Source organism: Erigeron canadensis, unplaced genomic scaffold (assembly GCF_010389155.1).
Source record: "Erigeron canadensis isolate Cc75 unplaced genomic scaffold, C_canadensis_v1 Conyza_canadensis_unscaffolded:224, whole genome shotgun sequence".
Lineage (NCBI taxonomy): Eukaryota > Viridiplantae > Streptophyta > Magnoliopsida > Asterales > Asteraceae > Erigeron > Erigeron canadensis.
In genome coordinates this window covers 13,409-31,514 of record NW_025215630.1, presented here as the reverse complement: position 1 = coordinate 31,514, position 18,106 = coordinate 13,409, and the positions used below count along the sequence as shown (strand labels likewise).

At 33.6% G+C, this 18,106-nt stretch overlaps 3 protein-coding genes across 6 annotated transcripts; 2 read left to right on the top strand and 1 right to left on the bottom strand.

The window, feature by feature from the left end:
• The first annotated feature begins 1,168 nt into the window (after positions 1-1,168).
• Positions 1,169-5,561, top strand: LOC122584306 (homeobox protein knotted-1-like 13). Of its 4 annotated transcripts, none has more exons than XM_043756510.1 (7): positions 1,177-1,744; positions 2,881-3,198; positions 3,316-3,436; positions 3,532-3,719; positions 4,694-4,825; positions 4,924-5,060; positions 5,165-5,561. In XM_043756510.1, the coding sequence occupies exons 1-7, from the start codon at positions 1,304-1,306 to the stop codon at positions 5,166-5,168; spliced, it is 1,341 nt and encodes a 446-aa protein (XP_043612445.1). In that variant the 5' UTR covers positions 1,177-1,303; the 3' UTR covers positions 5,169-5,561. The 4 variants fall into 4 exon arrangements, with proteins under 4 accessions (XP_043612446.1, XP_043612445.1, XP_043612443.1 ...); XM_043756508.1 differs by having other exon boundaries at positions 1,178-1,744; positions 5,154-5,561; XM_043756509.1 differs by having other exon boundaries at positions 1,179-1,744; positions 5,157-5,561.
• Positions 5,562-9,680: 4,119 nt separating this feature from the next.
• LOC122584308 (hydroxyproline O-arabinosyltransferase 1) lies at positions 9,681-13,916 on the top strand. Its single transcript, XM_043756512.1, has 8 exons — positions 9,681-10,259; positions 11,247-11,314; positions 11,433-11,634; positions 11,726-11,823; positions 11,902-11,971; positions 12,700-12,771; positions 13,191-13,304; positions 13,591-13,916. Exons 1-8 carry the CDS (start codon positions 9,834-9,836, stop codon positions 13,648-13,650), a joined length of 1,110 nt encoding a protein of 369 aa, XP_043612447.1. The 5' UTR covers positions 9,681-9,833; the 3' UTR covers positions 13,651-13,916.
• Positions 13,917-14,190: 274 nt separating this feature from the next.
• Positions 14,191-17,653, bottom strand: LOC122584309 (flotillin-like protein 3). The gene is made up of 3 exons (XM_043756513.1): positions 17,019-17,653; positions 15,276-15,644; positions 14,191-14,836 (listed from the first exon to the last, which is right to left on the bottom strand). Exons 1-3 carry the CDS (start codon positions 17,574-17,576, stop codon positions 14,321-14,323), a joined length of 1,443 nt encoding a protein of 480 aa, XP_043612448.1. The 5' UTR covers positions 17,577-17,653; the 3' UTR covers positions 14,191-14,320.
• Positions 17,654-18,106: the final 453 nt, after the last annotated feature.

Sequence of the window (18,106 nt, the reverse complement as noted above, 5' to 3'; positions counted from 1 at the left end):
TTCAATAACTCAATCCTTTCATAATCATCTAACTAGTTTTACCATGCTCTAGTATCATGGTGTTTGGCTATTCCAAAATCTTTAAAGATCAAATTCTCATAAGGTAACTTCATATTTCATCTACTAGTCAAACACCAAAATTATGAGGTTCTAACTATGGGGTTTTCTTATTACCAACATACTCACCTCAATCAATTTATCAAATTCTCAATCAAATTTATTAGGGTTTTACTTAAAACCTCAAGCAATAGAAAACCCCAAATTATAATGTTCAAGAACCCTAATTTCATAAATAAAAACCCTAGATTATAATTCGATAATTAGGAAGAATTACTAGCCTCCAAGAACAATTAAACAAGATAAAATCTTCAATTTCTCTTCTTCTTCTCCTTAAATTCAGCCACCACAACCATAATATGAACCCTCAATTGCTTATTTATTATTTGAATTAACTAATTAAATTTAGAAGAATTATTTTATGTCTTACTCCTTGATTAATCAAAAGAGGTTAGAAGAATTAAAAAAAAGATGGAGAAGTTTTTAGAGAATAATGAAGATAAGGGTTCATCAACTAAAGTGGCTGGGTTCTCCCTCCTGTTGGCCAGGTTTTCTTTTAAAATAAAAGGGTATTATACCCGCTAGCCACTAAAGTTCCAACTAAATTAACCCCTTATCTCAAAACAAAATAATAGGAAATTAATTTAATGTTAAAACTATAAAAAGGGTAAATTTTCTATTACCTTAAAAATAATGGGGTGTTACAATAGATTAGGTATATAGAAAAATTAAGATTAAGAAATAAGGGTATTTTAGTATAAAAAATGTTGAATTTCCTAAAATATAAAAAGTTAATATGTTTTATAAGATGTTATAAATATATATAATAGTAATATATATTTAAAATAATAATGATAATAATAAAAGAAGCAGAAACTAAAAAGTAAAGTAAATGTAAACAGTTATATGTGGTTTTTATTTTTATTTTTAAACAGTTATATGTGGTCAGGTGTTTTTTTTTACCCACAAAGTGATTTCCTAGTTTTCCCTTGTCTTCCCTATCTATTACGGAGTACTTCTTTCCTTCCTATACAACTGTCTACTACTCTACTATTGTTATATCACACACCTATATCTATCTATATCTATCTGTGTTCTTTTTTTTTTTTCTCTCCAAGGCTATAAAAAAAAGCTGCAAATCCTTTGTTCCTATGTAAATACTAAAAAACAAAATTAAAATCACTTTGCTCTCAATTCTTCTTAAAAAAAAAAACCCAATCCAAAAGATAACCTTCTCTACTAAACTATGGCCTTTCATCCAAACAACAACCACCATAATCTGTCACAAGAAATAGTGTTGCAACAACAACATTTCTCGGAGGATGATGACACCGACAACAATTCGGTCCTCCGTACAATTCATCTTCCCGACCACCAAGGAAAAGACCATTGGCTTAACACCGCAATTCTCCGCCAACAAACCAATAACAACCATCATCCTCATCTGGTAAGCTTGCAAACCAACGTTGACTCTCCAAAATCAAACAATACTACTTCAACTTCAACTCAACAACAACAACATAATAATAATAATCAGTGGCTATCTAGATCCATGATGTTGCAAAGGAACAACAACGTGAGTGACAACAGAGAAAACGACCTCGATTCTCCTACTTCTTCAATTCTTCCTCCTACAACTGATCATTTCACTACTCACTCTAGAAACAACATCCTTGCCCCCCACCAGGTACCCCCCACTCACTCACTTTGCTCTTCAATATTTATTTTTATTTCAATTATTTTTGTTAACCATACTTCAAGTCTAGGTTGTACATGGCAATTTTGAAATAAAATTTAAATTATTTTGTTTTTAGGATTTTGTCAAAATATTGTTGGGCATCATTTATTTCTTTGTTTATTTGGAGGCAAGGCCACTCAATTACTACTACTACTAAAAAACTTTTTTTTTTGTTAGGCTACCTTCAATTTACTTTTAGTCCTTTAGTTCTACAGATTCAGAACAAAATACTAATGCGTAGAATCTTCTCTTATGACAGAGTTTGTATTATAGGTAGGAGTATTATACATTAAATTAGATACATGATTTTTTTTTATTATTAATTTTTTTTGTGCCACAAATTCCGACCCTATAAATAAAGTTATTGGGAAAAATCATGCATATTTTACCTAAGCTTAGGTACTGCTACTTTAAAAAAAAAGTTAAAAATTAAACTTTTGAATGTGATAAACATACATAGCTCCTGAATTTTACATAATTTCCCCCTGAATTTTACATAATCCCTCCGCTTTACCTAAAATATTTACCAAACCTTTCCCCAAAGTTATTATAGTAATAAAGTGATATGCATATAACAGATAACATTACGTACTACATAGACTTGTATGATGTTGTGTTTACAACTTAGTCTATTACTTGTTCATGCTGTGTGTGAAGTATATTATTTTACATATTCTACTTATATTTGTAATATGGGCAAGTGATGTATATACACAACAAAATATACATACATACAACAGTTATATGTACAGAAGTTGTATATATGACAAAAGTTTTAATAATGATAATACACAAAAGCTACTAGGCAGTACTATATTGAAGTAAATTGACTCTGTATAGGCTTCTAGGGATTGTAAAAAAAAAAAAGATTGTAAAACAATTGGTGGGATTCTGTTAAGCCTACCACTAGGTTTTAGCTTTGACTTTTGACCTATTTCTCCTCTCTTTCTTTAATATAGGGGTGTCTTGATTTTAGTATTTGTATAAAAGTTTGTACAATGTGTACTAATTTAGGGAGTCTATAGTCCTTTAGGTGACATAGGTACACAGGCTATATCATCCTTGTGTGTTGACTATCTTTACAGGTGGATAACAATCATGGAGGAGGGGTTGAGATAGGGGAGAGTGATATGGGCGGTGGTGGTGGTGGTAGCGTTGATGGCGGCGGTGATGTGTCGGCGATGAACTGGCAAAATGCTAGGTACAAGGCGGAGGTGTTATCACATCCGTTGTATGAGCAGTTGTTGTCGGCTCATGTGTCTTGTTTGAGAATTGCAACGCCTGTGGATCAGTTGCCGAGGATTGATGCACAGCTTGCGCAATCGCAGAATGTGGTATCAAAGTATTCGAGTCTTGCTGGACATGGTAATATTGGTGATGATAAGGAGCTTGATCAGTTCATGGTAATGCTTGTTTTATGTTACATTTCCATTAAATGTATCATGTCGTAGCTTTGATGTTTGGATAAATAAATTTTAGTGCCTTAAAACATAATTTGGGTTTCCCCTGTTGCAATGCAGACTCATTATGTACTATTGCTTTGTTCTTTCAAAGAACAATTACAACAACATGTTCGGGTTCATGCAATGGAAGCTGTTATGGCGTGTTGGGAGATTGAGCAGTCGTTACAAAGTTTAACAGGTGATGTATCAAGGTTCTGTTAATCCGAGTTTCAATTTTGTTGGTTTACACTTTTGTAGGAAAGATCAAGTTTGTTTAATTGTTTTTTGTAACAGGAGTGTCACCTGGAGAAGGGACAGGTGCGACAATGTCAGATGATGATGAAGATCAAGTTGAAATTGATGCCAATTTGTATGATGGGGGTCTTGATGGAAATGATAGCATGGGATTCGGCCTTCCAACTGAGAGTGAGAGGTCATTGATGGAGCGTGTGAGGCAAGAGCTAAAGCACGAGTTGAAGCAGGTGAGACTTAACAGGCCTAACTCGTGTTTATTAAGTTGCTAGCAAGAATAAAACCCATTTAGTGATCAGTTAGATTATTATTTTTACTCGTTTACTTCAAAATGAGGAACTTTGAGTTATATTCTGACTTCAATGGGTCAAATGAGTCTGATTTTCAAACTTACTCAAGTATTAATTGGGTTTATGGTTTACCAAAGTGATTATTTGAAAAGTCAAACAGCTTAGCTATCATTTAATTGAATGTTTTCTGTAATCATATTTAAAAATGTTATGTTGTAAATTCTGTAACAGTTGTAGAAAAAAGTATTGATGGGTCAACCTGACCCGACCTGTGTTAAACTACCTGTTTGAACCTTTATCCAACTTTCCATACATGCGAAAGCTTGTTTCAAATTAAATGAAACGTTTCTTTGACAACATTATATTTCAGTATCACTATATCACACTCTATTGATTGCTAGATATCAGTGAGGTGGATTTTAGATTTTTAGTTTTCAAAGTTCTCTTTTATTTCTTTTCCAAGGGACTTTACATATGTTTGATTGATAATTTGACTCTTTTAACAAACTATATTTCACTCATCTAGGATGGATGAAGCATTTATGTTTATAACGATAGCATTGAGTGTCTAATTTATGTGTGACATGAGTGCTAAGCTTTTCGAATTATCATACTAACCCTTTTGTTCTAAGAAAACACCATATAATTTGACAAAAAATACAATGTGCAAGAATCACCAACTTGGTACAAAAAGGCCAAAGACACCGTGCCCAAATTTTAGCATTTACTTTCAAAGTATATTCAAGGTCAATCATTCTGAGAAATTCTGGTCTCTTTTTTCTTGTCAGTTTTTGTAGAATGATAGTTTGTTGTAGCAAGAAGCCAAAATACAGTTTTTGAATTAGTTGCAAATGGTTGATGGTCAGTATTGAAACATTGATCTAATCAACCTTTTGCTTTTGTTGTGTTAATAGGGTTACAAGGAGAAGATTGTGGACATTAGGGAGGAGATTCTTCGTAAAAGAAGGGCAGGGAAGCTACCAGGCGACACTACCTCTGTTTTAAAATCGTGGTGGCAATCACATGCCAAATGGCCATACCCCACAGTAAGTTCACTTCATCTAAATCTTTTAAATAATACTCGTAAGAATTAGTTATCGATTAACTATCCCAAGCTAATGGTCTGGAATCACTCGATGCACAGGAAGAAGACAAGGCAAGATTGGTACAAGAAACTGGCCTGCAGTTAAAACAGATCAACAATTGGTTTATTAATCAGAGGAAACGAAACTGGCACAGCAATCCCTCTTCTTCAACTGTCTTGAAAAGTAAACGCAAAAGGTATAACATTTCAAATGATTTCCAATTAAAATCTTTATTATGAAATCTTTATCTAAGTGTCATGAATTACTCACCAACTCTATTCACAAAAAGAAGCAATGCAGGTGACAAAAACAGTGATCATCATAACATGTAAATCCAGGAATTAGCAATGGAAAAGTGATGTTGTATGCCATTGTGACAAAGGGGAAACAAGCTGCCGTCAATGGACAAGATGAAATCATGGGGCTCGGGGCGATATACTTAAAAATTTCACTTTTGTAAGTCATATATATGACCCAATCTGAAGTTTAAGATACCCTTGTGTACTCATGGTGTATCTATCAGTTTTGTGATACTTCTCTGAATAGTATTAGTATAGGGGGTTTATGGTTTGTTGGGAAAGTATAGAATAAGAAAGCATTTAATGATTAGTAATGTAAGTGATTTCCAAGTTTTTTGTACTATGTTTAGATGGATACCGTAGCTATTTTCTTTCAATGTCATTGTAATTTTTTTTAACGAGAGGCGTCAAAAGATGAGCGTTTTCATTGAAAGGGCTTAGAAGTTATGACCGAGGTAGCATATTATAGCCGTCCAATTGATCCATATCAATTGCAAGGCTCAAACACATCATACCATGTGGCGGGTTCATTATTTTGATGTTGCTTTACGGATGAACATGCATTAGGCAAGTGAGTTGTTTCCTTTGATTCTTTGAATGTTTTCAATTAGTCGAATCAGGCCTTCTACAATTTCATATACACTGAAGAAAACTTCCTTGAGTGTCTTTTTGCACACATTTACAATGGATTGTACCTTATAATATATACGGTGTTGATCTATCTATAGGATGCGAGAGGGGTACCTGCGCAATGCAGTGACAGGTGGTGGCAACGGGTGGTGTTAGTGGCGGTGGTGGTAACGATGTGGTTATTAATCTAAAAGTAATTGACGTAAATGATAGTGTAGTTATTTTATGGTTAATGGATGTATCTTTTGTAAATAACTTTATTAAGAATATTATAGAGAAATTAGGTGGAAATATTTAAATTAATTAATAAAGGAGATATATAGTTTAGATAAATATGGGTGTAAGATATTTTATGGATATATTGGGTAGATTTTGTGTTTGATTTAGGAATGTGTTGAAAATTAAAGATATTTTGAGTGTTTTAAAGCTAGAGAGTTGAAAAGAGAGGAGGGTAGCTTGTTTATTAATATAGTATAGATTATGACAATCAAGATATATTAATGTCATACATTTTTTTTAAAAATATTTTGTAATGATAATACATGCTTCAATATGAAATTTTAGTAGTAAAGTTATGGATGCTACAGGCAAAGGTCTAACGGTACTGGAAGTGTATGATTATGTTCCAAATTTTACTTTGAACATAATCTATATCTATACTATATTATAAAACAAATTTTTCTTGTCTAAATTTTAAGTTTCAATATTTACTTTCTTAAAATGTCCCCATATGTATCCAATATTTACCTAAAATAACTATATTACCCCTTCTCTCTTCTCAAATCTTCACCAATCATTTTTTTCCTCTCTCATCCATAAATCATTTATTTCTCCAATTCATTCAAAATCTTTTATCTCAAAAATGAATTACAAAAATTATATAGATGTTCTTAAAATTTTATGCTTTTTCATTAGAGATTTCATTCAATATGCTTCCGACGAATTTTTAAATCCGAGGGCGGAGTCCGTATGGTTAAGACATTTGGCTATCACACTTTATGACCTATCACCCTCACCTAATCACCGTCGCAACATGCGGGTACTTGCTCTCGTTTTTAGTAAAAGATGTACTGTAATGTAATGTAGGGTTGTATGATGTGTGTGTATACTTTTTTGTGGATATTAGGCCTGATGGGCTAAAGAAAAACCTTATTGGAATGTTGCTGATGATTGGGTTTGGGCTCGCCTTTTTTGAAATATTGCGTAAGGGCCTAGATAACAGTCAGCGCACACCACACAGGGACATATTGGTGTGTGTGTGTGTATGTTTTAATAAAAAAAAGTTGCATGACTCAAAATATCGAAATCTAAACCTCTCGGGAATTAGATTGGTCAAAAAACCAAGTCAACCAAGCTTTGCATATACGAAATCTTTAAATATGTTTAAAACCGTTCAGCATCGAGCATATCCCATACAAGAAACTAAACTACTATTGATTAGAATGTGTTGCAACTTGCAAGCATAGGTTTAAATGTTTCAGTTAAGTTCTCACCTTATCGTACATTCAAGGTTGAAAACATGCATATTAGTTACCAATTGATCAGATAATCTGGTATTGTTACCATATGATCGCATCAGATCACAAGATAAAGATTGCAAGACCAATTAAAATCTTATCACAAACAGGTGGAGAAATATATCTTGTGCTACATGTATGAAGATGGTGTTTCACCGGGCATGCATTCTATACGGTGTGTGCTCTGGGTAACAAAATTGTATATGAGACTATGAGGTTTCCACTAATTTGTTTTTTTTAATGCATATTTGGATTTTCATGTGTTATACTTATCAAATGTTTTTATGAGCTTACATATATCTATCAAATGTTTGATGGATGGTAGTTGACATATCCACTGAATTCTTTACTAATTATAAATTATTGTTGTCTTATAAGTACCTTTCATTTTACGAAATAAGCCAATGTCATATCTATTAGAATCACATCTATCGTACAATTGAAAACATTTCATAGCGTGTGCAAAACCTGTTTACTCCAAAAAATTAAAATGATGTTATCATCAAAACTATTTTGGCATTTATAAATATATATGTTTTGTTGTATTTGTTTCTTTGTAAGAAAGGTAACTTGTCTTCTCCTTCATATACGAAAGCAATCTTATACATCAGACATGGACGTTTCCATCGTTTTAAAACCTAAAACTTTATTTATAGAATGATGCATGCATTATCGATAATTAAATTCTTTACATTTTAATATACGACTATGCTAAAGTTAAGGCATACTTTTGGTAAGGCAAATGGTGAAATGGATGGGCGAAATGTAACAGTTTTTTTCCATTTAATAAATTGTTTGTTTGTGTCCTTGTAAATCTACATGTTTTGAGAATTGATATTTGTTTAGGATTAAAGAATGGAAAAAATTTACTTGTGAAGTGTCATTCTCTTTATGATTCATTCCACAAGATCCCTGTGTTATCTTTCCATTCCATTCCTTTTAACAAAACGTTTGGTAGGCTTGAAGAAAAGAACACGAAATAGAATAGTATAATGGAATCAATATCGCAATTGAATAAGTGAAGCGTGATAAGGAAGATAAACCATACAAATTAAAGATAGTTAGCATGATCATCATAAGATAAATTATTTTCTCCGGAATAAAGGATCATGTTAACTTTGTTTCTTTTTTCGGATTGAATTATAGTTTACATCACCCGAACTAAAAAGCAAGCTTATGATAATGGAGATAAAGCTATAAATAAACCAATGCTTTAAGTTTATCTTTTTTTGCACCTATTTTGGTTATGCTTTCTTCCTTTAGCATTAGCCAGACTTCTTACAATAACATGATCGATAGGACTCGCTAACCTTTATACTTAAGTTAACGTTGAAGGACGAATGCTGGCTATTTTTATTTTTGATAGATGAATGCTGGCTATTTAGATTTGATAGATGATGGTTAAGTTTCATTGAGAGAAAGGAAAAAAACCCATCAAGAACAAGCTCTATCTTTATACTTTAGTGCCTTTTTTAATGCGTTGAACGTTACATGTTGACAAACATAATTAAATGTGTTAATTGTATCAAAACATATTAACATTAGATGTCTAATTTTTTCTATCCCTTTCACGTTAAGTGCATTATTGTTCTTCCTTGCTCAATAATAATACGAGTATTAACACACCATTTTTTCTTCTCTTCTTTAAACTATATAATCTCCACTTCTTCAATAACGAACAACGACAATAATTCAAAATAAAACGATAATAGTATTGACTAATAAAAGTTGTCGACAATAATTAAAAATAATAAAGTATAAAAGCTAAAAAAACCTTCAAAAACTACTGTTATGGTTTTATTTTTTTGAACATTTAGTCGGGATACAACATTAGAAATAATCACCGTGTAATTGTAAAATTTTACGCGTACCCTAAATAATTAGATGTTGACCATGAATCGTTACAAATATTTAAAAGGAAAAACTTTAAAATTTGTCATTCCTAAAAATCAAATTTAAAATTTACAGTAACAGCGAAAGTAATTCTGAGACTTTGACCAGCTGGGATGATCATTGGCCACTATTATACAACTTACGTAAATATCTTCATAATTTTAACTTTTAAGATAATTGTGCAAAGGAAAATGATTAATCAACCTAATTGGCATGTTTAAAGATATGCCTAAAACCTTAGGAATTTGACATGTGGAATGCACTAATTTTCTTTCCTAATCTTGCCTCCTGATTTTTCCACATGTCATCATTTTACAATTAGACATAACTTTAAACATACCAATTAGGTTGATTTATCATTATCTTTGTGCAAAATAGTCAAAGTTTAAAAAACTAACGTTTTATCCTCTACCAACCAAGGAGTTGGTCGGGCCAGCCATTTTCTATTCTTCAACTACTCTAAAGATACATACATCCGGTACAACCATGGATTACAGCCATAACACATACATACACATACATAAAAAAAAGAAAAACTTTCAAATTTCCAAACCCCAAAATCCCCAATTCTACAAATGTAAGTAAAACAAAATAAGCAAAACATCACAAAAAAAAATCAAATCTTGAAACATGGGGTGTGGCAATATCTTCTTCACACTAATCATAACATTCTCAGTAGCATTAATCACATACAACATCATAATTTCAGCTAATGCCCCACTAAAGCAAGAGCTACCAGGATCATCCTCATCATCATCATCACAAGGGGTTGATTTTCTTTCCGTTGACCCGATAATTAAGATGCCAAGAAACAGAAAGTCAGCGTTGACCAACAAGAAAAGATTGTTTCACACTGCTGTTACTGCTTCCGACTCTGTTTATAATACTTGGCAAACAAGGGTTATGTATTATTGGTTTAAAAAAATGAAGAAAAATGGTGGGAGTGATTGTGAAATGGGTGGGTTTACAAGGATCTTGCATTCTGGTAAAGGTGATAAATTTATGGATGAGATCCCTACTTTTGTGGCTCAGCCATTGCCTGCTGGTACAGATCAGGTATTTTTTTCATCTGGGTATTTGTTATATTTGAGAAACTGGTAATGATTCTTGCTCTTTTAGGTTAGTCTAATTTTGACTTTTGAGGTCAATTAGGTGAGTTTTGACTTTTGAAATTAGGCATGAATGTCTGGTTGTTTAAACTTTGAAATGGGAGTTGTGGAGTTGGGGAAATTTGTGTTGCGTTAAGGAAAGTTTTTGGTGTTGAAACTTGGTTTTTTGTTGTGAATTTTGATTCGGAAAGTGATAGGTTAGAAATTGTGTATGTTGAGACAGGGAGAAACCACACTAGGTTGGATATATTAAATTTCAGTAAATAATTGTTGTAATACTTACACACTTTGCCTAAAAGACTTTCTAGAAGCAGTATCGGGTAGAGGAATGACCGTCTACAATTCACCTCCCCCATGCACACCCATGGTGGGATTGGGTTGTTGTAAGTCCAGTTTTGACTTTTAAATTGACATGATCTTTTGATTTAGGGGAAAATGTGACGTGTACATTGAAGACAAAAGAAAGATATGTTATAAAAAAGAAACTTATTAGTGTGATAATTCAATGTCTTGCTGTGAATTTTAACTTCAGAGGTGATATTGGAACTAATGACTTATGTATTGAACCAAGTTATGGAGCTATTGAGGATACTCAGTAAATGTGTATAAGACTACTGAGTTACTGTAGCTAATGCTACTTATGTATTGAACCAAGTCATGTTCTATTGTGTGTGGAATAGATGTAATTATGTGTCTACCCCCCCCCCCCCCCCCCCCAAAGAAAAAAAAAAAAAGTTCGACTGACCTAATTGGCATTTTCCACTTGCAATATTGTGGCTTCTTGACATTAGAAATGATATATCAAACTAGTTCTATTATGAATTGATGGTCGATAAATCTTTGTTAGCAAGTCAATTAACGTTGATAGTTTTGTCAACAGTGGAAAAAGTTTAGTTTCATTATTAACTATTTGTCTACTTCTGGTATATCTCAGGGTTATATTGTTCTAAATAGACCCTGGGCATTTGTGCAATGGCTTCAACAAACAGACATTGAGGAAGAGTACGGAAAACCATTATCATTTTTCATTGTTTTTCGTATTCACTAATACTACCATCATTATTGAATAAGTTTATTAATAGATAAATCTTCATTCCCTTTGTTCTTATCTTGTTCACAGCTATATATTGATGTCAGAACCTGATCATATTATTGTAAAGCCAATACCAAATTTGTCTCGAGATGGTCTTGGAGCAGCGTTCCCATTCTTCTACATTGAACCTAAAAAATATGAGCCCGTTCTAAGAAAGTTCTTCCCTGAAGAGAAGGGGCCGATAACCAATATTGATCCTATTGGAAATTCTCCTGTTATTGTTGGAAAGGTATATATAGTTATGCTAACTTATACATACACTTAAAATTTGGTTTTGTTTGATATATAATATAAATCTCATGTTTTTGTTTCTGGTTTAGGAATCTCTTAAAAAAATAGCCCCCACATGGATGAATGTGTCGTTGGCGATGAAAAAAGACCCTGAAGCTGACAAGGCTTTTGGTTGGGTCCTCGAGATGTAAGAATCTAGACTTTAATGAATTAATGCTTTCTGATTTTTGAATTTCATCACTTTATATATTGGTGGTCTCTTCAGGTATGCTTATGCTGTTTCGTCTGCTTTGCATGATGTTGGCAACATTTTACACAAGGACTTCATGCTCCAGGTTTGATTCGTTTTGTCTTATTATTTTAATACTATCGTATATACTCTTTTCGTCTCCTGAAATTTGTAACGGGATCAGCTCAGAATATCCTAAAGGGGCATGATAGGCAGGTTCTGCAATGGGTTAATACTTAATACGGGTTGGGTTGGGTTGAGTTGGGCTAGGTTAGGGTGACCACCCTTTTTTCTATTTTTCAATTTCTATTAATGTAGAGTTTTGTAAGATTACAATAACGAAATTATTACAACAAGAATCTAAATCATTGAATAAAACGAATTAGGTTGTATCATGTATGCACTAAAAACAGAGATTGGATGACTTTCTTTCCGTCTGTTTGACCAGTTCCCCTTTCAGCTATATTTGTTCTACAGTTGACCCATTTTTTTGATAAAAGAAAACATAAATTAATTAGTATAAGTATATGGGTTGAGGTTGGCACATCTACAATTTACAATGATATATGTAACGTTGTTTGATTTGGCAAATTCAAGCCAAAGTTACTCTTTCGATTTATTAAAACTTTGAGGTTGGCATATCTACAGTCTACACTGTTGTGTTGTCTAGGAGTGTAAGAACTTCGCTTTTGTGGAGTTCGGTCCGTAAGATCTGAATTAAAAATGGATTCATGGGTTAAAGTAATTATATGATTATTTCCCTTTCTTTAGTCTACTTTGAATAATAACTTCACTAATTTTGATCTTTTCTTGTTTTTTCCGTATATTCAATAGCCCCCATGGGACACAGAAATTGGCAACAAGTTTATAATACACTACACATACGGATGCGATTATGATATGCAGGTATGTTGTTTCTGCTAACCAAGTTTTCTTGCCGTTGAATAGTCAGAATAATCTGAACAAATGGCAACTTTAGAGGTGGAAAACTATGTGGGTTGTGTAACGGCTGACTCCAAACACATCATTTTTAGGTACTCTTTAGGCGACTTTTGACCCGTTCAGCTCATGTGACCTGTTTCCATATTAGCCATATTTTTTATAATTTACTTACCTGGTGACCCATGATAAAATAAACAAACGACTAATTTGTCTGCTCTAAGAGACACCAATGAACTCGTCTTAGTTCCCATACAAGGTGTTTTCATGACTTGATCTTGTGATGTTTAGTTCCCAGAATTAATAATTACAACTTATGACCTGATAGTTTAAAATAAATGCCTTTCTATAGTAATATTTTGTAATTGTATTGAGCTATTTTACAGGGGAAGTTGACGTATGGAAAGATTGGGGAGTGGAGATTTGACAAAAGATCATTTGATAACATCTACCCTCCAAGAAACCTTCCGCTACCCCCACCTGGCGTCCCCGAAAGTGTGGTAAGCTTTTGTTTTATAACTTGTACTATTTCACTTCAAGTTCAAACTTATTACTTTTCGTATCCACAATTGATAAGGATTACAACTCCTTACCATGTTCTTGTCCATGTTTACTTCTCGTGTAGTTTTCAAAGTTCTATGAAAACCTAACTAGTTCATATCACTTTTGAAGTTAAGGTTTTCTTCAATAGTCTTTGTATGATCTTAAAAGTCAAACTCTTTCACCTGATAGGTGGTTTGTAATCGAGTCTACTTTATCCCTCTTACGAGTTTATAAAAATGGCAGGTAACTCTTGTGAAAATGGTGAACGAAGCCTCACAAAACATTCCAAACTGGGGACCTTAAGCCTTGCAGATAGATTATATGCAGTGCGTGTTACAAAACTATATGTATATTTCCTCTGCCCTCGATACAACATAGGCTTGCCATCAGCTGGGTACACATCATAACAGAGTTTGACATTGAAGCTATTTACGGGTCTAACGTTTAAGTGCATTTTATAGAGAAGTCTTATTCTATTTTCATCTCATTACTTGACCTTCAGGATGTTACGGTATAAAATGTGGACTAAATACAGTTCAAGTTATAATGAAATTCTATTTTCTTCTGAAGATTTGTTTATTGTTCATATAAGTGATTTGAAGTAACTTCTGCTACTAAACAAATAATTTGCTATAATTGCTATGCGTTATGATGGTGGAATGCGGTCCAATTGATAGATCTGTAAGTATCAAACGGTGCAACTTAAACTCAGCTATGACTCTATGAGTTATCTTAAACGCATTTTGATTACCGATTTAAGCTAAAAGACCTTTGAAGTACCAAAGCATTCTAATCACATGGCTAAAAGAAAGACCTTCAATGTACTGACGCCTCCTAATAACATGATTAAACTAAAAGACCTTTGAAGTACGAGGCATTCTAATCACATGGTTCAAAAGTAAAAAACCTTGAAAATACTAGAAGATTCTAATCACATGGTTAACCTTGGAAGTACCTACAGAAATACTGGAAACTAGGATCCAGTAATCCTGCCCATCCAATTTGGAGGTGACATTCCAGTCTGCTCATGAACTGTGCTCAACAATGGCGGCAACATCTTATAGACCTCTGCAACTTCATTCATAGCACCACCAACCATGCCCTTACCACCATCCCTGCCTTCGCCACTACCACCTGCACCAGTCCAAATGCTTATCTTTGGCTGCAACCCCTTAACAGCGTCACCATTAATCTGGGCGATTTCTTGATACATTCGGCTATTGACCATCAGATAATCCCTTACATATGCATAGTTTCCTCCTAATGTCTCAAGAAGTGTGCGCATGTAGGCACCATGGGCTTGGGCAAGCGCAATGAGACCCTCTGCCTCCTTTTGTTTTGCATATAATTCACCATCGGCTACTTGTTGGCGAGCATAATATGAGGCCTCAGCCATCGCCTTTTGAGCCTCTGCTTCTTTTTCTTTCTCATAGAGTGCCGCTTCTGCAGCTTTTTGCTTCTTGTATAGCTCCCAGTTTGCCTCTTGTACCTTTATTAACATCACGAACATGATAACTTAGTTAAGCAAAATTAAAAAACAGTTCAAATTACCTATACATCTGTTTCAAATATGACCAAACAAAAAGTTTATTCGTTCATCACATACTTGGACTCTGATAACTAAATTCCTTGCATCTTTTTCAAGTAGCTGTATAATAAAATGCGTCATTTATAGTTAAAATTAATTATCAAAATCTCCACATTTTGCCTTTTCCTTCGTTATATAATAGAAGTAATCAATAACGGTTATAAAAATGTTCAATATTCCTGCATTTTGCTTTTTAATTCATTAAAAAATTACTGGTTATTTGCTTACTAAATATATGCATTCCTGTTCATCCATGAATTTTGTAACCAATATTTCAATATATGTTTCAGAATGTTTACGCTTTATATAGTACTCGTATAAATTGCATAGAGTAATGTACCTTGGTTTCATACTCAACACTAGCTTTGCTCAGGAAGTCAGCCTTGAGCTTCTCTGTCTGAGTCAAAGCATTCATGATTTCAACCTCCTTTTGCAGTTCTGCCTCCCTGAGTGCCACCGCCTTCCTGGCTTCCACCTCTGCAACCTGTGAATTCTTCGCCCACTTCGCCTTCTTCATTGCCAGCTCAGCATTTGCTTCAGCCACTTCAGCCTCCCTCTCATTCTCAAACACCTTTACCTCAGTCATCACTCTTATCTCTTCCTTTTTCCCCTGTCCTTGCCTCTGGGTCGATATGATCTTTGTCTCAGCATCAATCTTTGCTGCATTCTGCAGTGTCTGTCCGGTTCGAAGCTTTGCTCCTATCTCACCCTACATCACCAAATTAACAATCACATTATGTAGCTACGATTTAATACTTTAAGAACTTAAAGCTAAACTCAGACTAACTCAAAGTATGATGAAAAGGCGTTGATCAAAGATTTTATCTTATTTCACACTAAATCATGCATTCAAATTCAACAAATGCATCATTGATCTCCAGATTATCCTAACTATTAACTACAGTTTCAAGCAAGCTGATAACAAATCTAGTGATGATTATGTAGTAATTGAAGATTTAATCCTATTTCACCCTTAAAGAATCATTAATCGTTGGACAGTTTATCTATAGTCACATAAGCATTCTTCATATTTATCAAGTAAATGCAATTCAATATCTAACAGCAATCTCAAAAGTAATCACATGTTATATCAATAAATCATTCACCACGCACACAGTTTATCTACCTTCAACTTAAAGCTTAAACAACTCCAAAAGAACTTAGTTCCAAATATATAGCCACATAATCATTCATCACATCAGTTATGTAGCCACAATAAACTAAAACAGAAACTTAAAGGTAAACTCCTATTTAATCCTCAAACTACAAAATCATTCATCGAATATTTGCATTTCTTATGTAGCTACAAGTTATAAGCTAAGCAACAATACACAACTAAATTCATATCGATTTAGTAAATTACAATACCATTCATCACAAAGTAAAACCCATACCGAAGCAATAAATCATGATATCATTAATCACAAAATTTAACTCATATTCTCGAAGCAATAAATCACTATATATTTCAATACATTGTTTATGTAGCCACTATTCATAAGGTAAACAGCAACTCAAAATGGAACTTGGCGGTAATGAATCACGATATAATCTATCACATTGTTTAAAACCTGAGCAGCAGCATAACAATACACATAATCCTTCAATATTAATTCAATTGATCACAAAATCTACATCTCAAAGTCTAACCTAAATTCAGTTAAAATAGATCACAAAGTCATTTTTAACTCTGTTTGATGCAGCTACAATTCAATTTAAGCAACATCTCAAGTATAACCTAGGTTATATCCGTAAATCACAATATCGTTTGTCACATTATATTTGTAGCAACAACATGGAACTAAACTCGGACTATATCAGTAAAATCACAAAATCCTTCATCCCTAACTGTTTATATAGCCACAATTCAAAACTTAAGCAACTGGTAAAGATAAAACCTATACTAAATCAATAAATTACAATATCACACATCAATATAACTTGAGGTTTATTCAGTAAATCACAATAACATTTATCATATTATTTCTAAAGCAACAGCTCAAAACTAAACACAGACTAAATTATTAAATCAAAATATAATCCAAAAATTAAATAAAAAACAGAATGATGATTAAATTTATACCTTCATCTTAGCTTCAGCAACATCGATTTTCGCCTGATTAGCCGCTTCCATCTGCGTTTTCTGACCTAGATACGAAAAGTACTCATGTCCAGGAACATCAACCAACTGCTTAACATTCGCATTGTAGATCCACAATCCAAACTGATTCAGCTCCAATTGAACCTTCTCAAACACTTCCTGCTTAAAATCCTTTGTTCCTTTGAAAATATCTTCCATAGTCATGGAAGCAGCAAGTACACGAGTCTCTCCTTCAATGATTCCCTTCACTAACTCATTCACATGATCCGACAGTTTATCGTGAGGCGATATCAGCTTCGCGTACTTCTGGAGACTCTCGTCGTCTTCAGCACGAGGTCCGATTGTGAAAACCGCCGGAAGAACGAACGGAAGCTTCTCAGCGCTCATTGCTTGTACTTCGAAGGTGTAGTTCACCGGAGAGATATCGAAAACAGAGTACGTTTGGCCGGGGAATATCCATGCCTTCTTAGCGATTTTGATATCCTCGATTCCGAATCCGGTGATCACCAGATATTCCGATGCTCTTGCTACTCTGTACATCTTCGCCGGAGTTGAATTATAGAGATTGGATATAGATATAGAGAAAGAACGAAGAGAGAGATTTCTATGAGTGTGAGAGTGAGAGAAAGCGTGATATATCCATCCAGGTGCAAATTGTACGTATATATAGTTGTGGCCTGTGGGGACGTGATTTTCGGAGATTCTGTTAAGGCTAGTTACATTGCGCGTGGATGCACGTGGTTGGTTAAGTAATTCTTTTTGTTAGAGGTTTCTACGAGTATTAGACATTTGTAGAGCGTGACTTGAAATGATTTCCAGAGCGCGTAGTCATTGTTAAGCTTTTTCTGTTGTACTATTTGGGTGCAGAATAAGCGGACTATAATTTAATTTTTGAAAAATGAAATCTTCCTAATTAAACTTTTTAAAAAATTTAAGATATTAAAAAAAAGGTTAAGTATCTTGTAATATAACAAACTTTGAACAGATGTCTATAGTAGGAAATAACTAAAGTTATGTGTATTGTATGTAAATAACTCAAAAATAATGTTTATTGTATGTAAGAAAATGTA